General features: G+C 42.2%; 1 protein-coding gene and 1 long non-coding RNA gene across 3 annotated transcripts; one reads left to right on the top strand and one right to left on the bottom strand.

Annotated features, from left to right (window-relative positions):
• Positions 1 to 2,929: 2,929 nt before the first annotated feature.
• On the bottom strand, positions 2,930 to 4,834 carry LOC148097526 (uncharacterized). 2 transcript variants are annotated; one of them, XR_015716776.1, is made up of 3 exons: positions 4,767 to 4,834; positions 3,701 to 4,681; positions 2,930 to 3,111 (listed from the first exon to the last, which is right to left on the bottom strand). It is a non-coding gene; the product is annotated as an uncharacterized LOC148097526 (long non-coding RNA). The 2 variants fall into 2 exon arrangements; XR_015716777.1 differs by having other exon boundaries at positions 3,705 to 4,681.
• Positions 4,835 to 20,568: 15,734 nt separating this feature from the next.
• On the top strand, positions 20,569 to 22,609 carry LOC148097525 (tripartite motif-containing protein 16-like). The gene has a single exon (XM_087832006.1). The coding sequence runs from the start codon at positions 20,569 to 20,571 to the stop codon at positions 22,228 to 22,230; it is 1,662 nt and encodes a 553-aa protein (XP_087688132.1). The 3' UTR covers positions 22,231 to 22,609.
• Positions 22,610 to 25,252: the final 2,643 nt, after the last annotated feature.

The following is a 25,252-nucleotide window of genomic DNA, read 5'->3' as shown; positions in this document are numbered from 1 at the left end:
TAATTGTTTACCTACTGACAAACATTTCAAGTTCAACTAAATGAAAAAACTATTTGTGGTAACCTGAATATGATTAAAAATAATTAACAACACTTTTTGTAATGATGTTAAAATCAGCCCAACTTTTATTTTCAAACACAACAAAGTATAACAGCCAACATACTGGACACTGTTCTGCTGAACAACAAACGTCTTTTGAGTGTCCAGTTGAATTAATTCTACTGGCTCTCATGGTCATTTGTTATTATAGACATATTTTTCATGTTCATCCAGCTATATAGTAAATTCTATCTATTTAGTAATATCCATCAGCTATAAAATGTAATATAAATATAAAAAATATCTAAATATCTCCTGCCCTTTATATTTTAATGATGTAAGTCTGTTATCGTGTTACATTAGCATTCCTCACATATCAATGAGATGCTGTACAGTACAATCCTACTGACACAGCAGAGGGATAACGACGGCTATTCAACATCGTTACACGACACATTCGAGCGGCATGACACAGACAAAGTGACTAAATCATCTTTTTTGTGGTTTATTGTCTTCAAACCAGCAGACAAAGCTGATGGCAGAAGATGTCGGAGAAGAACTTCAGGCCGTGTACTCTATAGGTATTTTTTTCTTGTTATCAAAAGACATTTGGAGTGACGGCTTCTACAACTGGTTGTGCTAAAGTAAAGCTTACAGTCTAAGAAATCACAGTGTTGATATTCAGCACAAAGAGAAAAGCTCACTTGTTTGAATTTATTTACAATCATAGTTTTATAAATCCTGACTGTAAACATCTTCTACAGCTTTGATATTGTTTGACACTAGATATCAGGTTTAATTTAAAGGTTTCTGTGTCCCAATGAGCCATTTACACTGACCAGTGTTTGCATTTAACTGGAACACATTCATTATTTAGTTCCAACATTTCTAAGAGAAATAACTGAATGTAAAAAAATGGCAGCACTCAGGCCAGGTTTATAGAGATATATGCATGCATTATGAAATTTATGTATCCCAGATAATTGTTATTCATCTAGTCATGGCAGACCCACCCCTTCCTCCCAAGTTAACTGCAACCCAAAAGAACTAGTGGGGCTATTTACACACTCACAACCAGTGTGGGGTAAAAAGAGCCACCAAAAAGCTGTCAGCCACAGATGTGCTAGAAGAGTTAGAAACTCTACTTATGGAGAAACTTTCTAAGTCTAACAGGGGACAGGTACTCCTGCCCAAATAACATGATATAACCCCACATACAGCCCAGCCATAAAATGAATTAATTCAATTCTAATTCTAATTCAAACTAATTCACTGGATGGTGTCAGGTCCTGAGTAGAGAGAGTCTGACTGGACGTTGTTACTGGGAGGTGGAGTGGAGAGGGAGAGGAGGTTATGTAGCAGTCGCATACAAGAATATCAGCAGAGCAGGGAGTGAATGTGTATTTGGATGTAATGACAAATCTTGGTCATTAGATTGTAACAACAACAGTTATACATTTTGGTACAACAACATCCAAACTCCTGTCTCAGGTCCTCGTTCCTCCAGAGTAGGAGTGTACCTGGATCACAGAGCAGGTATTTTGTCCTTCTACAGCGTCTCTGAAACCATGACTCTCCTCCACAGAGTCCAGACCACATTCACTCAGCCGCTCTATGCTGGACTTTGGGTTTACTATAAATATGGAGCCACAGCTGAGTTGATTAAAGTGAAATAGACTGAAGTCTTTCATATTGTGGGTTTAAATCTGTATTTTAGTTTCATTTTATTTTCTCTCCATCATTTCTGCACAGAGATCAGCTGTCAGTCAAACATTATGGGTGGTACCTCCACATCTTCTAGTTGTTCTCTTGATGTTTCTGAGTTTTTAAAGGAGATCTTTCCTGTGACTGTTTATGGAGGCTATCACTGCTCATCATCATTTTGATTTACTAAAATATTTCTCCACATGAAAATGTAAACTTCTCTATCCTCTAAATGTTTCTGGAATATTTGTATTGAAAAATGTCCACATTTCTCTTTATGAGTATGGCAGACCATGTGTGTGTGTTTGTGTTTGTTTTTGTCAAAATCATCAAACAAATGAGGAAAAACTGTGATTTTAATGAATGAATTCATATATTGTGTTGATGTTTTATTGTGTGAATAAACTGGAAGGTTTGACTATAAATCAAACTTTGAACAAAGTCTTTTCTTCTGTCTTCATTCCAGGATCTCACTCAAATCTGATGCAGAAAATATGAAACTAATCTGAGAGAATAACTGAAGCAGTTTTCCTCCTGAAGCATCACAAAGTTCAGAGTTCATGTTTAGAGCAGAAGATTCAGCAGTCGCTCTGTGACCTTTCAACTTTCTTCACTAAAACAGCTTCATTACAGAGAAACAAGTCACATTTTCTTCATGTTCTTAAGACCTTTCAGATGTTTGTAATGGTCCTTGAATGCAGCATCAGTGTTACAGGTTGTGACTCCTGTGAACAAACTGACACAGTGTGATATTACACATATTTAAATCTGTCTTTACTGATGATGTTTAAGCTGCTGAAGGCTCAGTGAAGTTTTGTCTTCCTGCAGGTTAACAAGTGAAATCTGAAAGTGATGCTCAACACAAGAGGGCGCCTTCATCCTGCTAACAGGGATGTAGAGGAGGTTAAAGCACCTCAGCTCAGTTTGTCCACATGTTTTACATTCTGCCATGTTTTTAGGCTGAATAAAGCCTTTATCATAAAGTGCATTGTGTCATAGATCATTTTGTGTTATAAAAATGATAAGAATTAAGAATTATTATAATATTAATATAGCACCAGGTTCAGTTAACTTTACATAAAAATTGATGGCAGAATTTTCCTTTAAGGAGCAACTTTTTACTTTTTTACTTTAAGTACATTTCAATAAGGAGAGATCGTCAGAAAGAGTGAAGATGATTTATTGATGAACAGAATGTACAAAGGTGTTTGGTGGTCTGTCTCTCTGCAGAACGGAGCTCCAGCTGTGAAGCAGATTAGAGCAGGACCCCCCAGAGCCTAGATGCTGGTGATGGAGATGAAGGTGACTTGAATGAAGCTCGAGTGATGAGAGGTGGAACTGGGCAGGAGGTGCTTTGCACAAAGGCGTCTATGAAGGAGAATGACAGATGCACAGTGAGGTTTAAAGTACGCAGCATGAATGGTGATTGGCCTGGAGAAGGCCGGGAGAATGTGATTGGACCAGACCAGTGATGACACAAACAGCTTGACAGTGGAAGTGATAAAGCTTAGATTCAGCCGGCAGCACCTGGACAGATGTGAGACCATAGATCTTTCTTATTGAACTCTCACAGAAGCTTTATTTCAGAGCCTGAACTTTTTTACTCTTAGTTGAGTAACACGAGTATCTGTACTTCTACTTAAATACAGAACGTCTGCACTTTTGCCACCTCTGCTTTTTGGTAGCTCCAGGAATGAGAACAGAAAAACAAACATTGACAAAACGTGTAGTGGATTTATGAACTTTACATTTAACAGATCTCACAAAGAAGCTCAACACAACAGTCAGCTGTTACTGTCGGGTATGGAGGATTGAAGACAGCAGGTGACGTTGTAGCAGAAGAGAAGATTCACACTGATGGGCTTCATCCATCAGTGTGAATCTTCTGTTGCCTCGACTGTTGTTAACAGAAAATGCAAATCAAAGTTACTATTCTGTTAAATATGGGAAATGTTACCAACTCTGTAGAGAATAATGGTGAGATGCAGTTGCACATCGTCATCATGAGAACTGATTCCTGAACCGCTCGTCCTGCATCATCTTCAATTATCAAGCTCTGTCAGCATGATCTCCATGATTCCTGGGATGTATTCCTCATAGACCACCCTCAGGTGTTTCTGCAGTGTGTTTAGCTTCTGACTCAATATACACCACAGACCTGAATCAGACCCTTTAGGTTACACACAACAGAGCAGGTCAGTCAGGAATCTTTCTGATTACTTTTTAAATGGCAGCACTGCCACAGAGAAGCTTTTAAAAACCTGAAGAATGCTGCTGAAACTAGAGGGTTTATATATCAATAAGATTAAGATTAATAAAGATTATGGCTCCTTACAGCCATCACATCAAAAGACTTATTTTTGGAGACAATGTCAACCATACCTTAAATTATCTTTAATGATTCTTAATGATAACACACTTACCTAAAACAAAGGTAATGTAAAGCATATCATCAAAGAGTAACTGCCACAGGAAAACATGACTGTCAGTGAAGACATCCATCTGTCTGCTGCTTCTACCATGGCACCATATTCAGCAGAGAAGACCACTTTGGTTTAGTCTCTCTAATTATGCGAGCTGGGACCACATCCTCACTTTAGGTTTGACAGCATTTCTAGTAGATAATGGCAGATGGCTTCAGCATGAACTGAGGCAGCGGTTTGAGGAAGGCCTCACATTATTAAACAACCCACAAACATAAAGCCCTGCTGCTGTCAAACTTTGTCATATAAACAAGTGCAGAGAACTGTGCTGAAATCTGGAGTGACAAAGCAAGGCAGGTACAATTACAAATACAGATATCAGTGTCACAGTAAAAAGCTTCATTTGAACATGAATTTAGTTGTGATGACGAGCTGAGACAAAAAGGTAATCACTTATTCCACTTCCTCACCCAAAGTGGAACCTGCTCCCATCTGGTTCCCCCTCTCCACCTGCTCTAAAACAGAATAAATGTAAAGCACCTGAATCAGCACATGAAACCTAGAGTTGACTTAATGATGCTCACAGAAAAATATGTTTACCTCACAGATGTCTGTGCAGGTTCTCAGTCATCCAGCTCATGGTAGTCTAAGGAGCTGCTTAGGTTTACCTCACATGTGAGATCATGTGCCTTGGAGAGCATTATGGACAGGAAAGTTTCAGGTCCATGAGCTATTTTTGCATCTGTAGATAAGAATTTGTGTGTACGTAAAAAAGATTTGTGTGTGTAAAAATATTTACACATGTTAAAAATTCTGTTTGTTAAGGTCTGGTTACAGATACAAAGCAAAAAAAAAAAACACGTGTGAAACTCTGCACTCAAGTTTCAACTTACAAGTACGAATTTTGACCCGATTTTTCTTCCTTTCAGCTGATTGGTCAATGTCATGTCAATCACAAATTTAACTATCCAATCAGAGAACAGATGGGTGTGGCTGTCGGAGGGACGCTTTACTGAGCTGCAGGTCCTTGAAGGGTGATACAGTGAGAAAATAAAACAGGCGGGAATTTCAGCTCTGACTCGATCTTTTTTCTACTTTCAACAGAAAATGTTATTTTCAGTATTAAGTGACATCATCCTCACTATAATCTGTTACTCGCTGTGTCACCATGAAGAATATATTTATACTGTAAAAAAGAAAAGCTAGAAAAACACTTTCATTAATTACACGTGATCTGTTTCTTCTTTTTACGACAGAGTTTCTTCCTGTTTTTTTCTCACTGATGCTTCTTTGTGAATAACTCAAAAACAACTGAAGTAATGCAGGTTCATTATAACCAAAACTCCAGACTGACAGCAAAACATGTTAGAAAATGGAAAATCCACAGCAGTGGAAAGTTCAGGAAGGTTTCTTCATGCTTCACAGGCTGCTCATCAGAGGATGATTTAAAGATGTGTGTGAAATGGAGTGTTATGATTGGTCAGAAAATGTGATGAATGTTAACTTTTTATAAAGAACGACAACACATTTAGTCTTTTCATTTAAATATATAAATATTAAGTTTATTAAAAATCAAAGCTAACACTATGCCAGCTTCTAGCTTTGCTTGACAGGTGTAGAAAAAACCTGATGACAGACACGAACTCCCAGAAAACTTAAAAGTCAACCAAACACATCCAAACTTTGAGCCCAAAAACAGCCGTAAACCTGTGTGGTTATTATAGTAAACACTGCAGTCTTTTCTCTGTATGTGTTACTTTATAAATAGATTTATTGTGAGCAACACGAATGTTAACAGATGGAGATCTTTGCTGAAGCACACTGATCACTACATTCACAGATTGCTGTCTTTAACAGTCTCATCATTTTTCTTTCCTTCGTTCTGTGAGAATTTCTCCAAAATAATGTGTTGATCGCAGTTATTGACTGTCTGATATAATAAGTAGCTTTGTTTTAATTGTGCACGGCTCGTCTGTGTCACTGTTTCACAGAACAGCATCATCAAGATGTGGCGATAACCAAATTGTCCAGCAGGTGTCGCTGTGGAGATGGTGTCAGATTGTTTTGAAGCCTCGCTTTGCCCATCACTACTCTTTAGCCTTTGGGCATATTTATTTAACATAAAGAGCAGAGTCCATCTTCATCTACATACAGCGCCCCACCATCATGGTGAGAGCCCATAACAAACATAGTAATGATGTCACAACAAGTTGTACCGTAAAGTCTCAACCAAAGTTCCCCCTGTGACATTAAGAGTAAGGGCTTCAACACGTATAATAATTTCACTTAACAAAAACTGAAGCTTTCAAGTCCTGTTATGATGAGGTGATGAAGATGTTCTGCTGTACTGATCAGCAGAGTATCAGTTATCTCTGCTCTGTGGATGAACATAAAGGCCACGACTGACGTTTACATGAAACTAAACTTCTGTGAGCTCGAAATGTTTGTTAAAGATTTGTTTTGATGTATTTGTGTGTTGTTGTTTCTCTTACACTTCACAGACCTTCCTTTATCACACAGACTTTATTTATCATTTTGCAAAGAAAATGTCTGCACTTATATTTCCATTTATATGTCAAAAAGGATTTTTTAGAAGATTTCTTACACACTTACAAAAACGTTAGTAATTTAAATGGACTGTTTGTTTGTTTTTGATGATGTTATCTTTTAAATTCTTAAATTGGAGTTTCCATTATGAATAAGTTACTTGGTAATTAGTCTGATTTATTGGAGACAGTTGTTCCCATGTCTTATTCCAAAAGTGTCAGAAGGAAGTAAGATTACAAAATATTGTGACATTAAGTACAAAGTTTATTCATTATAACTCCATATATTTTGATAGTAAGCTTGAAAACATGGAGTAGCCAGCAGTCTAAAACTTTAGAGCAGTAGTGTGTGTATTTTATACAGTCAGATTTTCTTTTTTAGAGAGCAGATTGAACTCCTGCCAGTAATTAGAGAGAACGTACTGGCCTCACATTTCAACCTGCTATCTTGCTGCTTTTTGAACAATAACATCTGCCCATAGATGTTTCTGACTGAGAAAGACTATTTAAGATGGACTTTAAGAATCTGAACCTTCTCTTTAATGAATGCTCTGTCCCAGTTTAATGTCATACTTTTTTTTACTTTCAGAGAAAGTGTGTACCATGAAAATAGACTGAATTAATGGTGTTAAGAAAAAGGCTAACCAAAAACACAGCTAGAACAAAAGCAAAACTATGCATGCTCATTCTGTTTACATCTACACATTCCTGTCTAACCTGTCAGACAAAATAAAAACACCTGTGTAATTGCTCCACAGCTAAAGTATGCTCTTGCAGTGACTTCAGTCTTTGTCTAACAGAAACTCGAGACAAAGAAAGCGACTGAGACACCTGATAAGCAGGATTATTGGCATGTGCTTTTCTATTGCTACATAACAAGGAACTAAACAGTCAGTTTCCTCGGCTAAAACTATACAGACAAATCAAATAGACATATAAATGAAAAGCAACTTAAGATCATTTATTCATTTAGGAATATGATCAAAAGTATGGGAATCTTTAGGATTACCCGTTCGTTTAAAACTGAAATGGCAGCTGGGTGTTTGTAATCAATGGGATGACAGTCAAGTGTTTCATAAATCTGTTTATAGTGGAGAGATATATAAACACATATCACAGGAATGGAACCATAGCATGAATGCTTAAAAAAATAAGGTATTGATCATCATTATTTTGAGAAAGTAAAAAAAAACTTCTCTGTAAGAGAAACTCTACCGAGAGAAGGAAACTGAGACACACGATAATCAGGGTCATCTGCATGTGCATCGCTGCATAACAAGGAACTAAACAGTCAGATTCCTTTAGTCCTAAAACTATACAGATGGTCAAATAGACATATAAATGAAAGACAACTCTAGGTAAGTCGTTCAGAGTGATTAACACCATAGAAAATATAATTATACACTTCAAGTGTTTCCATTTTGACTAGTAACATACGGTAGCGCCTGGGTGGAGCGCGAGCTTTAAACTCATGCACAGGTTTATGATGAGAAAACACTGAATTTACATCTTTATGATACTATATCTAAAACAACTACAAACGGTAACGGTCAGAAAACTGTTGATCCACGTCCTGCTTGCTTGCTCACCCTTTCATCAACACATTGTTGTGGAAGTTTTCCATTTAAATAAATCCTGCAGACGAGCGGTGAGCGGTAGCTAACATTCTTTAATCCAAACACACAAAGAACAGACAACCAAGCTTGATGGAGAGCCTACATGACCACGGGGCAGGGTCAGCAGAGTCTCACTGAGCCTAGCATGGCTCTCAGTTAAATAGCTTCTCCAGGAACAAAAGGCAGTACACAGCTGGTTCACACCTTAAGGTTCACACTTGCTACTTCCCAGAGTCCTAGAAGAGACAAAAGGCTCTTCCTGTGGAGTTCCTGTTTCCCCCAACATCCTTACTACACCCCCTCTTAACGTATGAGTGTCAGACATGTTAAAATCCAGTGGCACCAAGGCATCATACAATAATGTGATTAATACATAAGTGAAAGAAATTCCTATACAATCCCACCCTTTGATTCTTAAATCAAGAATCACATTAAAACCAGAATTTCTTTCCTGACATTCTGTATATCACATCAACATTATTGTACACTTAGCATAACATTAGCACAGTGAAGCTGGAGGATGAACGCCAACTTTTTTTCCACTCGATAAAAGTTAACGTGACGGATTTTGGTGGTTTGGGACAAATGCAATCGCATAGCAGGATGCTATACACGGGCCAAACTTCAGTCAGGAGAACAACTGAGATCATTCATCCACAATACGAGGTTAGTTATTAATATACTGCAACAACATGGGAATAGAGCAGCTGCGAGAGAATTCAGCATTAATGAATCAATGTTACAGAAGTGGAGGAAGCAGTTTTTGGCTTTCCCCATATTTCAAAAGTGCTTCATCTCTTTGCTATGACTGTCGGCATAATTTGCAGATGATAATGGTTTATAATGGTTTATCAGCGGCTACCGCTGCGACGCTTTCGACCAAAACAGGCGCAGCTTGATGACATCATCAACATGCGCTATCGCGATAGAGCGGTATAGTCAAAATCTCTATCGTTGGCCAAATTTATATCGTTTCTATCGTATATCGTTTCTATCGCCCACCCCTACGGTGGAGGCCAGCAGGTGGATGGGGGAAAGGGGAGGCGGAGGTGGAGAGACCGAAGACGGCCGCCGGTCCGACTGTCAGGTGAAATGAGCTTCAGGTAAGAAGTTATGACCTGCAGTCTATCTGGGTCAGATATAAACCAAGTTTAGGTGTAGTTTATTTTCATTGTGCTAACTTTTTACAGTCAGTTACAATAACTCGTACTGTGTATTAGCTAGCATGACGGAGTTTCTATACAGTTGGGTGGGTGCTATGATGTTACTGGTGAACTTTATTTTATTCATATGGTTAGTTAATAGAGTTGCATACCGTCCCGTAAAAAACAGAATCCTCTGGTATTCATAGTTAATATTACGCATTTCGTATTGAGCTGAAAATAAACGCGATTTGTCCCGTACTTCAGCTACAATAATAAAAAGAGACAAAAAGCTGGAGTTATTCTGTGTCTTTACGCTGTCAGCTGCCTCTTCTTCTCTCATTCTCCCCCCTCCCTCTCCTGCTGCTACTTCAATCATGAAACTGATCAATGATCAGCTGATCGGCGTTTCTGCCGCAAGTCCCGTCTCTCTTGCTTGTTTATCTCCCGCTTTGCGCCAGAAAGAGGAAACTAGCGGAGGTCGCGTTAAACAGCAGAAGCGCCTTTAAACTTGATCAGCTGTTGTTAGAATTTTTTTAATATTACTTTCTAGTATCAGCTGATGCTTGCTGGAGCCACGGCCGTAAAAGCTGCTGGTCATGATATCTGTTTGTATATCTGGTGAGAGGGAAACATGAAGATGAAACCAGGAGACGTCCTTACTGAATCATCAGAGCTGAACAGGTGATGGAGAAACAGGTTTACCTTTTAGGTGACATGAATGGTTTGAAGGAAAGCTATGAACTGTTTCTGAGAGACAACTTACACCAGGATCCTTTTCTATGTAGCTGACAGCTGGTAACTGTGCAGGGGCGGGTCTAGCAAAGTGTTGCCAGGGGTCCATGTACGGCATTAACAGGGAAAGGGGGGCACAAAGAAATACTTTTCTTTCTTATTCTCATTTAAAATTTCTAGCTTTTAACAAATAATTATCCGAATCTTACAATCAAAGTTTTCATCTGATGTCAAATTTATAGAAATCCGTTATTGTACATAGTAAGTTTTTTTTCAGGGTCCCAACATAATTTCTTCAGAAGAAAGTACTGTACATGATGCCAGTATTTTCCCACATTTTCTAGATACTGTACTAGTACTTTGTGTAAAATGCCATCAAAAAGTCAGTTCAGTTTTATTCTTTCTCACCTGTCTTTCTGTCTCCTTTCACTTTTAAAAGGTTGCCATGTTAGAAAAAATATTTTGCCCTGCCACGCTGTTTATTGATGTGGCAAAGAAATACTTTATGAAAATATCACTAAATCTGTCATTTATTATTTTTAATATTCAGTAATGGTCATGTCTCACCTCTAGTCTTCTCTGTCTTAATTTCAGGTTTCCACCATATGTTGTAGATAGTTCAGGAAGTTAACTCAACCAAACAGTCTTTGGGTTTCGGCTAAGTACTGTTTAGAATACCAGAATAGGGAGGATGGTGTAGGTTTAAGTTTATTAGATTGATACATATGTACCAACAAGACAGTGTACATCACTGTCACAATGACGTTTGTTTTCATTCAAAGGCTTTATGGTTTTTCCTATAATACCTGGTGGGCCGGTCTCTAGTCAAAATGCCCGGGCTGATTTTTTGTCCCAGTCCAGCCCTGGTCATACCGAGTGTAAAGCTGCTACCACAGCGAGATTTGATCAGTTAAGAGAGAGAGCGATATCAAAACAGCCACGAAAAGTCCGCATATATGTGCCCAAGTGTTGTATTGAAGCAAGCAAGTGATGAATAACTGTTTTCCAGTATGTTGTTTTTTTTTTCACTGTTGATTTGTTTTTCACCGAAGCAGCTAATAAAGATGATGGAACACAAGTTAGCCTCTTTCTTGTAAGATTCTATAATAGAATGAAACAATAATGCCATTTATAAATAAAGAAAAATTGAATGAATTACAAAACTCTTTTTTTTCCTATTAGATCTGAAAATGTTGTGTAATACTACAACCTGAAACAACAAATAGATTGCGTTGGCCTGTACAGGAGATAAAGAACAAAAATGTAACAACAGCGGTGAAATGGAATAGTCCAAATCACCAAAGTAAACTGGACCTGGGCTTGTTGCAGAGATCTAAAGTTACTAAACATTTTGTGAGTGTATGCACTCACACTTCACTCAGGTTCATATAATAATAAATATGTGCGTGTGTAACAGGGTCATAAGTCACATTGTTATAATTACACAAAATGTGTCCTAAACCCCCAAACTGTTCCTTTTATACCTGACTTTTAGGACCTCCAAGCCTGTAGTTATGTTCATTATCAGTTAGAGCCCCTCCTCATTCTTTTCTTCTTCTTCTTTGGTGCAACCCTATAAATACAGTGTACCCCTTTTGCCTCTCCCCTTTTCTACAATTCCCCTGTGGGAGAGGAGCTGGAGTGGGCAAATTATTTACTTGGAGGCCTTTCTTTCTTTTACCTTTTGTGATCAGAGATCAGACACAACGCAGAATCACACCGGTTACACTTGGTGCCGCTGACCCGTCACATCGCCAATCCGCGATCCACCCCTCCTCCTTCTGCTGCCGCTGTTTTCCCGCCTCCTCTCCGCAGCTGCGTGCCAGGGTCCTGTGCCCTGCACTTTGACTCACAGGTTTTTATATCGCTTGTGTGATCGATGCCCCGCAATTTGGCTTGCAGGCATCTCTGTCACGTGTGAACTTAAAGGGCAAATACGTAGGTGATAATTTCTGTCACTGTTTCATATTGTTGCCTCAAATTATACAGGCACGGATTGTAATTTATTTATTTTTTCTATTGATATTGACTTTTACAGCCTGTTTTAATTGAGAGAAAAAAAACAACATTTTATTTTATTTTCTATGGTGTTTTGATTCTTTGATGTTTTTTTTTCTCCCCACATTTCATTGTTTTGTGAAGTTTTGCATAATTGTGTGTGGGGGTTAGGCTCTTTTTTATTTTTGCTGTTAAATAGTGATATCTCACTTGGACCAACATGTTAGGTGAGGAAACTTTGGATAGCGCTATGCCTGATCTGTTCTCTGCGGGGAGTAATATGACCTTTGGTTTGGGGAGGGGTCATCAGATTGCTCCAAAGTGTTTTGGGTGGGGTAGGCCAGTAGTCCCCGGTATTGGTGCCCACACTGTAGACCAGTCAGTGATACACTCACCATTAATGCCAGCAGCTAGCTCCACACCAGCTGCTTGCGAACGCCAAACACACACCCAGGCTGTCACTAGTGACATGTTGAGCAGCTTGATTACTGACTTAGCAAAGCAAATTGGGGAAAATATCACGTCCTCTCTAAACTCTATGCACCAGCCAGCCCCCACCCAGCCACAGTCTCCTCAGAATGTGCCCTCGAGCTGCAATGACCAGTCCCAGCTGAAGGTTATTGTTCAGTCAGACACCAAAGCTCCACCATACTTCAAGGGTGGCAACACAGATCTATTTCCCATCGGTGAATGGGAGGACATGATGAGATGTTATCTGCATAGAATCAGCTGTGACACAGATGAAGAAATGTTTGCCATATTAATGTCTAGACTGACTGGCAAAGCCAGAGATGTGGTCAAGGTGTCACTTCGTTGCCGCCCTGAGTTGAATCGGAATGATCTTATTACTGCTGTGTTTGACATACTGAGGTCTAACTTCAGCGACTTGACATATTCCAGCCTGCCCATGAAAGATTTCTACAGTACTGTGCCACGTCCAGGTGAGAATGCCATGGATTACTGGATCCAGTTGAACAAGTCTATTGACGCTGCTGATGAGTGTCTCCGCAGGCGCGGCAAGCTGGTAGAGGACCCCAGTAGTGAGGTTGTTTCGATGTTCATTAATCACTGTCCTGACCACAGTCTTGCGTTGTCTTTTCAACTGAAGGCCCCTGAGGAGTGGACTGCAGCTGAGGTTCAGAGCCGTCTGGACAACTATGTGAGGAAAATGAGACAGTCTAGTGTTTTGTCTCATAATACAGCATGTCTGTCCATCCCACATCAGAGCCCTGTTGCTGTTAAAAGCCAGCCCCACTCCAGCGGTGCTCAAACAGTCCCAGTAACACATGAGCCAGCTTCGTACCCTATGCCCTCTGTCTCCTCTGCAGCCACATGTCAGCCCCTCTCTTCTGATGGCATGGTAAGTGTGCAGCAGCCCTCTGCTTGTCCTCCTTTGACTCCTCATGTCATGCCCCCATCTTTGCCAGTTTCCGGCCCTCCTCTAGCTGAGCCAGGTGTTCAACAGATGGTAGCACTGTTTGACAAGGTTCTGTCCATGTGCACTGCATCACTAGCCACTGGTCCTAGGTTCCCACAACCCACAGGTCATTCCCATGGGCACCGCAGTGCTCATCGTGCTTCGTGCAGAGTGTGTGGCTCACATGAACACACAACCCATGTGCATTGTAGGCTGTACAAGCTATGCCACAGCTGCTTTGACCCTGGACACATGAGGCGTGAATGCCCACAGTTGCACCAGAAACCAAGCATTTCAGTCCCTCCTCCCACCAATGCTGCTTTAAACTAGCCAGCCCATGTAACGAGAGGGGTAGCATGGGCAGTGTTGATGAAACCCTCAGAAATGCAACAGACCCAGAAGCCATATATGTTAACTGCTGTAGTAGCCTCTCTGATGAGAAGACTGTTATTATGGGTTCACAAAGAGTTGGCAGGGCTAGTGAGTTGTTTTACACTCCAGTGTCGGTCAGTGGCCGGTGTTCCCTGACAGGCATGCTTGATTCAGGAAGTATGTCATGCACACTAAGTGAAGAGGCTGATAGCAAGCTAAGAGCCGCTGGTGTTGCTCTGATTCCGCAGCATGCCCCTGAAAATGTGGTGCTGGTTGGTTGCGGTGGCCTTCTCACACAACCGAAATGCATCTATGATTTGGACATTGAAGTATATGGGACTAGGTTTCTTGTGCCAACATTTGTGGTTCCTGGGCAAAAAGATGAACTCATCGTGGGGAGCAATGTGATCCGGCCCATCATTCAGAAAATGAAGGCAGATACAAAGTACTGGGAGCTTATTAACTCCGATTACACTGGCACTGATTGTGAAGACTTCCTGCAGTTGCTGAGCTGTATCTCACGGTGGTCTGCTCCTGTGTTGCCAGATAAAGTAGGTACGGTCAGGTTGCGGAAGAGTGTCACTCTCCTGCCACAAAACGAATATGTAGTTTGGGGAAAGCTGCCACCTTCTGCCCTTGTGTCTCCAGGAAGTACTGTCGTTGTGGAACCCACGTCAGCCCGTTCCACTCCAAAGAACATAATGGTGGGGCGCATTATAACACCCATGTGGGGAGATCGTTGGGTCCCTATGAAAGTCCTTAACCCAACAGAGAGCCCTGTGACACTTCGTTGCAATGCTAAGATTGCAGATGTCTTTCCTTGTATTGCTGTGGAGGACCTGCCCATCACTCAAGGTCTCTGCGAGACTCTGACTGACCAGCATACCAGTTTTCCCCCCTCACCAGACTCTGTGCCTGACTCTGCACAGCTACTCAAAGACGCTGGGTTGGCTGATATTGACATTGAGGGCTGTGAAGTGTCAGATGGGTGGAAGAGGAAATTGGTGGAGCTTGTGTTGACTTACCAAGATGTGTTCTCTAGAGACAAACTGGACTGTGGTGAGGTGAAAGACTTTGTCCATCGTATCCACCTCACTGACGACCGCCCTTTCAGGCTTCCCTATCGCAGAGTACCACCAGCTCACTATCATAAGTTGCGAGAGGTGCTGTCAGACATGGAGATGAAAGGCATCATTAGTAAGTCCACCAGCGAATACGCCTCGCCACTGGTAATGGTATGGAAGAAGTCAGGTGACTTGAGGATATGCACTGACTTCCGCTGGCTCAATGCCAAAACCGTTAAGGATGCTCACCCCCTGCCCCATCAGGCTGACTGTCTTGCTGCCCTTGGTGGGAATGCTTTCTTCAGCACCATGGACCTCACATCCGGGTTCTACAACGTTCCCCTCCATGAGTCTGACAGACGGTACACGGCTTTCACTACACCTCTTGGCCTGTATGAGTACAACAGACTTCCCCAGGGTCTATGCAACAGCCCAGCATCTTCCATGCGGATTGTGCTCAGCATCTTTGGTGACTTGAACTTTTCCAGCCTCCTGTGTTATCTTGATGACCTGCTGGTGTTTGCACCTTCAGAAGAGGAGGCCCTAAAACGTCTTGAGATTGTTTTCTCTCGCCTGAGGACCAGCAATCTGAAGCTGGCGCAGAAAAAATGTCACTTTCTCAGACGCTCTGTGAGGTTTTTGGGTCATGTCGTGGATGCTGGTGGTGTCTCAGTTGATCGGGATAAAGTGAGGGTTATCGCCAGTTTTCAGAAGACTGACCTTATGGATGGTGACGGTTGCACCCCTTCTCAGAGGAAAGTGAGATCCTTCCTTGGCATGGTGATGTTTTACCAGCATTTCATTCCAGGGTGCTCTCGTATTGCGAAGCCACTCTTTGCTCTAACTGCCGGTCAGAAGAGGACTAAAGGCTGCCATGGGAGTCGGAAACCGGGAACCTTTCGCAAGCTCACCCCTCAAGACTGGACTCCTGCTTGCGAGAAGGCATTTGAGGGACTCAAAGGTGCACTCCTCAGCTGTGCGGTGCTGGCACATCCTGATTTTGAGAGGCCATTCATCCTTTCAACTGACGCTTCCATGGATGGGCTGGGTGCTGTCTTATCCCAGGTGCCAGCTGGTGAGGAGAGAGCAAGACCTATAGCCTTTGCTAGTAAGTCTCTCAGCCGCAGTCAGGCCAAATACCCAGCACACCGGCTTGAATTTTTGGCTCTGAAGTGGGCTGTGTGCGATAAGTTCAGCCACTGGCTCAAGGGTCACCGGTTCACTGTCTGGACTGATAACAATCCTCTCACATACATTCTGACTAAGCCAAAGCTGGATGCCTGTGAACAGCGTTGGGTCTCTAAGCTTGCACCATACTGCTTTGAGATCAAATATGTTCCTGGAAAGCTGAACATCGTGGCAGACACCCTGAGCAGGGAACCGTTTGTGAGGCCTTTGGCCCAGCGCCTCCTGTCGGAGCCCTACTTTGAGCTGCTAGAGCAAGTCAGTGATGTGAAAGATGCTAGTGTCCAAGATGCCTTCCGTTTGACCTGTCAACCTCAATCGATACGCAGTGCTCCACCCTCTGCTGTGCTTGATGTGTCTCTGTCAACTGATGACGTGTCTTCTCTCATGTCTTCCCTCTGTGAGTGGGAGTCTGCTTCTCGCCAGCGTGCAACATCCCTTGCTGGTTACCTGACCTCCATTAGTCCACCTGACTGTGATGTCTCTCATGCGCTGTCCCATGCTGATCTCCTGTCTCATCAAACTGGGGATCCTGTGATCTCCAGAGTAGCCCGCTATGTTGAGCGTAAGCGCAGACCCTCCAGACGTGAGCGTTGTCATGAGAACCAACATACGTTGCGGCTCCTGAAACAATGGGATAAGCTCACATTCCTCAATGGTGTCCTCTACAGAGTTGTGAGGGACCCACTGACCAAACACAAGAGATTCCAGTTTGTGGTACCTGACTCCCTAAAACAAGTGGTGCTGTCTGGCATACACGACAATGCTGGTCATCAAGGTCAACCTCGCACACTCTCCTTGGCTCGTCAGCGTTTCTTCTGGTATGATATGGAGAAGGATGTGCGCGATCATGTGAGAAGTTGCCGCAGGTGTGTTCTCAGCAAGACCCCAGAGCCAGCAGCTAGGGCCCCGTTGGAAAGCATTAAGACCTGTGCTCCACTGGAACTTGTGTGCATTGACTTCTGGTCAGCTGAGGACAGCAACAACAAGTCTGTGGATGTCCTTGTGATTACTGACCACTTCACAAAATTAGCACATGCATTCCAATGCCAGGATCAGACAGCTAAGAGAGTTGCTAAAAAGCTCTGGGATGGATTCTTCTGTGTGTATGGCTTCCCTCAGCGCATTCACTCTGACCAGGGAGCTAGTTTTGAAAGTGAGCTGCTTGCAGAGCTTCTGGTTTTGGGTGGCGTTGCCAAATCTCACACTTCACCATACCACCCCATGGGTAATGGTACCACGGAGAGATTTAATCGCACCCTTGGAAACATGTTACGGTCCCTCCCCCCCAGATCTAAGCAGAAATGGCCGCAGATGATACAGTCCATGACGTTTGTGTATAACTGTACAGCACACGAGACCACCGGCTTTGCGCCATTCTACCTGATGTTTGGGAGGGTGCCAAGGTTGCCAGTTGACCTCATGTTTCGGGATGTCCTTCATGATGACACCATTTGTGACTATGATACCTATGTCAAGTCACTGATGGATGACCTGCGCTCTGCCATGCTCCAAGCCCAGGAACACAGCACAATGGAGCAGAGACACCAGTCTGACCAGTACAACAGAAAGGTGAAGGGTCTTCCTCTTTCACTAGGGGACCAGGTGTTGTTGGCAAACAAGGGAGTCAGAGGAAAAAGGAAGCTCTCTGACAAATGGGAACCTGTTGTGTACACGGTAGTCGACTTGGATCCTGCTCTTCACATCTGCCGTATCAGAGACAAAGAAGGTCATGAGCGTGTGGTGCATCGCAACCTGCTCCTTCAAGTTAACTTTTTGCCCTTGGACTCAACATTGAATGACGATGCTGCACATCCTGCTGTGAGCGTTGTCAGTGGCCCCCCTGAGTCTGACCTGGATGGGTCTGTGACATCTTTTGGGGGCACAGGAGCTGTACCTCCTGCCACCCGTACTGTGGATTCTGTCTCCAGCATTGGCGAGTGTGATGACCGCACACTATCATGGATCCATCAGCAATCCGCCGCTGACTCGGTCGAAGATGGCGTTCATGAGACCCCTCCCATAATGGGTGTTCCTGATCTTGGTGGGCTGGCTGGTGATGGAGCCTCCCCAGGCTCCCCTGCTGCTTTCCCGTCCCACAGTTTTCATTCTCTTGAACCCGAAAATGTGGACGTGGATCAAGGACTTACCACACGTTTTGGTAGAATCATTAAACCAGTTCGTCGCTTGATTGAATCAATGGCTCAACTCGAGACACTCCTTGGTGTTGAACCTGTTCAAGCAGCGGTGATCGATGTGTGAATTTGTTTATTTCTGTATGTTTTCCATTGCTATTGTTTTTGGAAAAGAATAATACAAGCATCGAGTGTGTCCTGGGATCTTGCTAGGCGCCGAGCGGGTCTCAGGTCTCTTATCCTCCTTGGAGGAAGCTATGTTGCTGATCTAATTCATTGTATATGTGATGTGAATTTGTTTGAGGCCACTGTATCTGTTATTGTGGGTTTATACAATTTATTATTATTATTATTTTTTTGGTGTACTCTATAGTATTTTGTGTAATTCTTGGGGGGTGAATGTAACAGGGTCATAAGTCACATTGTTATAATTACACAAAATGTGTCCTAAACCCCCAAACTGTTCCTTTTATACCTGACTTTTAGGACCTCCAAGCCTGTAGTTATGTTCATTATCAGTTAGAGCCCCTCCTCATTCTTTTCTTCTTCTTCTTTGGTGCAACCCTATAAATACAGTGTACCCCTTTTGCCTCTCCCCTTTTCTACAATTCCCCTGTGGGAGAGAAGCTGGAGTGGGCAAATTATTTACTTGGAGGCCTTTCTTTCTTTTACCTTTTGTGATCAGAGATCAGACACAACGCAGAATCACACCGGTTACACGTGATGAAAGTTGGGCAGCACGCTAACGTGCTTACTCCACTCTGTGTGCTCGTATGGGTCTGACCCTTTCACTCCTTTGATTTTTTTTCCTCGTACACGTGGTCTGTCAATCTCTATTTCAAACAGTAACAGTTCAAAACTGGAAAAATAAAATTCCAATGAAAGCTGTTTACACTTGTAGCGATCTCTGAAGATAGCAGCTACTCCTCCACCTCGACCAGATCTGCGTGGGACATTAAAATAGCAGCAGTCTGAAGGCAAAAGTTCTGCAAAGGCGCTGGAATCACCAGCAGTTATCCACGTCTCAGTTAGGCAGAGAAAGTCCAAGTACTGTGACAAAAATTATTCCTTAAGGATAAAAGTCTTATTCGATACCGGCGTTTACCAGGCCAAATTTGGCTGGAGTTGAATAGTCACCAGACTTAGAAGTTCGCGCAACAAAACGCAGGTTTTGCAGATTCACTCCGTGCTGCCGTGGACAGGGAGGCAGGGAGTGGCCGGGCGGGAACAGCTCAGAGCCAGCGAGCGGCACCAGATACGTATAGGATGGTTTACGAAGATGCCAGGGAAAAGGGGGGCGACAGGCAACGCCAGGGACAGCAAAACCAAACGCCAGACAGGCCTTCAATTTCACTAATCTTCCACTCCGTTTGCCGCGACGGCGACCTCGCTTCCACAGAGACGGCACAGGTACACGGAGCAGGTGAGTAGGAACCAACGACAGTAGTGGAGGCGGTATTTTGTGTGCATTTCCCAGTCTACACACCGGCGTATTGGGAGATAGTCGAAGGTCAAGTAAAACTTGGCGATCATAGAGCAGCAGGGAGTCTACATCATAGCAGAATAAAAACATTAAAACAGAAATTTGGAGGAACAGACGGCAAGACATACACATTGGCGCCATCTTCGATCCAGCAATCTGCGATTTTCTGTTTGATTTATTGGAGTCAGTTGTTCCCATGCATCATTCTGTAAGTGTGAGAATGAACTAAGATTAGAAAATGTCAAAATATAAAGTGTGATTTATTTTTATTCATCACAGCATCCTAAACTTTGCTGAACTTTTTGAAATATAAAATGAACTCGCTGAGTGTTGACAGTCATAACTCAAGAAAAGTTTAACTGGGCTGACCCAGTTGAAACTAATTTTAACAGTTTAAACCAGTTAAACCAGTTTACCTGCGTCAGACTTGTTACTGCATGCTGTAACCAAACATACCACACCCTGCATCATGTGATTGGCTCTTGGTCGCTCTGTAAGAATATTTCTTTAGTGCCTTCCTTCACAGATGTGTCTGTATCAGGATGGGTCTAAACAACATGGTGTAAATGCAGTTGCTGGTGAGCCTCATTTCCTGTAGGAGGTGAAAAAGAGCAGAGATCTGTTTCCCTTCAGAGCACAGAGGTTGTTTCTGTTCAGAGGAAGTGAAACTGTCTGACAGTCACTGAGAGACGGTGAAACGGCACAGCACATGAATCAAATGGATCAAACAAAAATCTGCTGTTCAGTCTGTTTGGATCTACTGAAGGATCCGGTGACTATTCCCTGTGGACACAGCTACTGCAGGAACTGTATTAAAAGCTTCTGGGATGAAGAGGAAAAGAAGAAAATCTACAGCTGCCCTCAGTGCCGGAGGACTTTCACACCGAGGCCTGTCCTGGAGAAAAACACCATGTTAGCAGATTTAGTGGAGGAGCTGAAGAAGACTGGACTCCAAGCTGCTCCTGCTGATCACTGCTATGCTGGACCTGAAGATGTGGCCTGTGATGTCTGCACTGGGAGAAAAATGAAAGCCTTCAAGTCCTGTTTAGTCTGTCTGGCATCTTACTGTGAGAAACACCTTCAGCCTCATTATGATGTGGCTCCATTAAAGAAACACAAGCTGGTGGAGCCCTCCAAGAAGCTCCAGGAGAAGATCTGCTCTCGTCATGATGAGGTGATGAAGATGTTCTGTCGTACTGATCAGCAGAGTATCTGTTATCTCTGCTCTGTGGATGAACATAAAGGCCACGACACAGTCTCAGCTGCAGCAGAAAGGACTGAGAGGCAGAGAGAGCTGGAGGTGAGTCGACAAAACATCCAGCAGAGAATCCAGGACAGAGAGAAAGATGTGAAGCTGCTTCAACAGGAGGTGGAGGCCATCAATCAGTCTGCTGATCAAACAGTGGAGCACAGTGAGAAGATCTTCACTGAGCTGATCCATCTCATCCAGAAAAGAAGCTCTGATGTGAAGCAGCAGATCAGATCCCAGCAGGAAACTGAAGTGAGTCGAGTCAAAGAGCTTCAGGAGAAGCTGGAGCAGGAGATCACTGAGCTGAAGAGGAAAGATGCTGAGCTGAAGCAGCTCTCACACACAGAGGATCACATCCAGTTTCTACACAACTACCCCTCACTGTCAGCACTCAGTGAGTCTACAGACTCATCCAGCATCAATATCCGTCCTCTGAGCTACTTTGAGGATGTGACAGCAGCTGTGTCAGAGGTCAGAGATAAACTACAGGACATTCTGAGAGAGGGATGGAAAAACATCTCACTGACAGTCACTGAAGTGGATGTTTTACTCTCAGATCCACCAGAGCCAAAGACCAGAGCTGGATTCTTAAAATATTCATGTGAAATCACACTGGATCCAAACACAGCACACAAACAGCTGTTATTATCAGAGGGGAACAGAAAAGCAACAATGATGTATCAACAGTCTTATTCTGATCATCCACACAGAATCGCTGACAGGTTTCAGGTCCTGAGTAGAGAGAGTCTGACTGGACGTTGTTACTGGGAGGTGGAGTGGAGAGGGGAAGAAGTTGATGTAGCAGTCACATACAAGAATATCAGCAGAAAAGGATATGGATGTGGATTTGGATATAATGACAAATCTTGGGCATTAAATTGTGACAACTACAATTATAAATTTCGGTACAACAACATCCAAACTCGTGTCTCAGGTCCTCGTTCCTCCAGAGTAGGAGTGTACCTGGATCACAGAGCAGGTATTTTGTCCTTCTACAGCGTCTCTGAAACCATGACTCTCCTCCACAGAGTCCAGACCACATTCACTCAGCCGCTCTATGTTGGACTGTTAGTTTACTGTAGTGGACATGAAGATACTGCTGAGTTGATTAAAGTGAAATAGACTGAAGTCTTTCATATTGTGGGTTTAAATCTGTATTTTAGTTTCATTTTATTTTCTCTCCATCATTTCTGCACAGAGATCAGCTGTCAGTCAAACATTATGGGTGGTACCTCCACATCTTCTAGTTGTTCTCTTGATGTTTCTGAGTTTTTAAAGGAGATCTTTCCTGTGACTGTTTATGGAGGCTATCACTGCTCATCATCATTTTGATTTACTAAAATATTTCTCCACATGAAAATGTAAACTTCTCTATCCTCTAAATGTTTCTGGAAGATTTGTATTGAAAAATGTCGACATTTCTCTTCATGAGTATGGCAGACCATGTGTGTGTGTTTGTGTTTGTTTTTGTCAAAATCATCAAACAAATGAGGAAAAACTGTGATTTTAATGAATGAATTCATATATTGTGTTGATGTTTTATTGTATGAATAAACTGGAAGGTTTGACTATAAATCAAACTTTGAACAAAGTCTTTTCTTCTGTCTTCATTCCAGGATCTCACTCAAATCTGATGCAGAAAATATGAAACTAATCTGAGAGAATAACTGAAGCAGTTTTCCTCCTGAAGCATCACAAAGTTCAGAGTTCATGTTTAGAGCAGAAGATTCAGCAGTCGCTCTGTGACCTTTTTGTGACCAATTTACAGAAGACTTAAGGACCCTTTGACTTCTAACATACAGCTGCATGTTTACAATTTTATTATTTATTGATTTCTAGCAAAGCCATATTTTACTGATTAAAGACATATAATCAGACATATTACTGTTACTTTCTGAAAAAGACTCACATAAAGCAGATTTATCACAAGCAAACATCAAGACACATCCTTCATGGCTTAAAGTTGCAGTGGGACTCTTTCGCCATCTGGTGGTTGTAACAGTTATGACAGCTGTTCCTGCATATATGTCCCTCCTCAGTGTGAAGAAGACTGGACTCCAAGCTGCTTCTGCTGATCACTGCGTGTTCCTCCTGTGTCTAAAATCTATTTCCATTATGAATCAGGAAACTGTTTGCACCAATCATAAAGGCAATAAAATACGTCACACACTAAGAAATAACAAAAAGGAATTGTGGATTTCAAGGAGATTTTTCCCTCGTTTTTTGAAATCATAAGAATACAAACTAATGCAAGACTGTCATGTTTTCATAAGTTTGTAGAGACACTGTTCTGTTGTATTCTAGGACATCAGTCACTTTTTAAACGCATGCTACTCCTCCTCATCATCATCATCATCAGCAGCACCCATGACCTCCTTTTAGTCTTTGTTTTGTTATTTTTCAGAGATCAGGAGACGTTCTTATGGGATTTCCACAGTGTACAAGTACTGTTTAGACCCTTTACCTTAAAGAAAAGAGTAAAGTACAAATTAGATTTACTCACTGCAGGAAAATAATGCCTCAATCTGATATATTGTCTTATATGACAAACTGAAAGTGATGCATCAAAGTGTAAGCAGCATTTTCCTGTTACAGCTGGTCTAGATGGAACTGATCTGATCTCCTTTATGTACAGGTAGATATCCAGTGGGTTTGCTAAGGGTCACAGATGAGGGGCTGTGTGAGATGTTTAATCAACACGTTCTCACTCCCAACTCGTCAAATGTGTGACGCATGGTCAGGCTCCCTCTGCTTCACTTATCGACGTGCAGGGTCCTCTCATTGAATACTATGCTGCTCCCTTAACGTTGCTTATTGACGACGAGATTGCGCGGAAGAGCCTGTTGTCTGTATATTTATATATTTCCGAAATCACATTGTAGTGACGTATACTGAACACAATAAATTATATAATGTAAACAACTACCTGAAAAACATGTAGAACGATACTTTTGTATCGTTTATTGCATTTATGGAGGGAGTGATGTATGCTGGGTAATGGCACAGCTAGCGACTGGGTGACTTTATTCACCCGCTTCGGCTGTTATCAGTCCATACAATGGGCGTTATTAGCACAAATCAGTCCCATAGATATGGGCCATCTCCTGCTAGATTGTTCAGAAGGTTGTTATCATCCATCCAGATGGAGGATCACTAACAGGAGCGTGGGAAGACTCCAGAATCCACTCTGGCTGGAATCCGGTGGATGCAGCAGTGTTTACAGGTAAGACCATTTAAACGGACACATTTATAGAATGACTATTAAAAGTCAGCGAGTGTCAATAATGTTAATGTGGTTATGTTAGTAATACACCGAGTGCTAATATAACAGCTTTAAGATGCATTTGTAGATATTATTACGTGTTTTACCGTCTTTATGGTGCTAGCTTAAAGTTACGGTGTAAACGTTAGCTTATATTGGAGTAAAGCTGTTACTGTTTAAACGATGTTAGCACAGAAATATTAGCTTCTGTCATGACTGATGAAGTTACTAGTTAGTAAAGTTTCCAGTAAAGTGTTTAATCGCAGCCACAGATTGACAGCAAATATCTCGATTAGCTTCAGTGCATCTGTAATAAATATGTGCAAGTTTCAGTGCTTCGTTTAAACTGTATGATACTTATACTCAGTGTTGCCAACTCCTCAGTAAGGAAAATCGCTATTGGCTGTCCTAAAAGTCGCTAGAAGTCGCTAAATGACGTCATCACCTAATTTGCATAATTGGTCATGCTAATGTAATTGTAACCTACGTTGTTGGAGAGAGAAATAACGTTGTGGAAGAGACATAAAGTGAGTAAAAAACGTCCTAAATGCATTTAGAATTTATTTAGAACTACAAATTAAATTTATTTTAGCAATTATTGTTTTTTAATGTCACAATTCCAACCCTGCTCCTTTATCCAGGCCTGGACTGGCAAAAGTGACCCGAAATTGGCACTCTGGTGGAGTTACTTTGTGTGTGAGAGTGTGTGTTTATAAGTAGTTTTAAACCTTGTGATCCACAAAACAGCCTAACAGTAAAAGAAGAACTCATGCGCGATTCATTTGCAGTTTGGACGCACAGGTGTGAACGTCTCCTGCCCTGATAGCAGCTGGGGGAGGACTATCCTCCACCCGTGAGCGCTTTGGCACGGGTGAGGCGCCC

Source organism: Neolamprologus brichardi, chromosome 18, assembly GCF_056152115.1.
Source record: "Neolamprologus brichardi isolate AB-2024 chromosome 18, ASM5615211v1, whole genome shotgun sequence".
Classification (NCBI taxonomy): Eukaryota; Metazoa; Chordata; class Actinopteri; order Cichliformes; family Cichlidae; genus Neolamprologus; species Neolamprologus brichardi.
This window is presented reverse-complemented; position numbering and strand designations above follow the sequence as displayed.

Coding starts and splice junctions, on each gene's coding strand:
- LOC148097525 (XM_087832006.1), top strand. CDS start 20,569: ATGAATCAAATGGATCAAACAAAAATCTGCTGTTCAGTCTGTTTGGAT.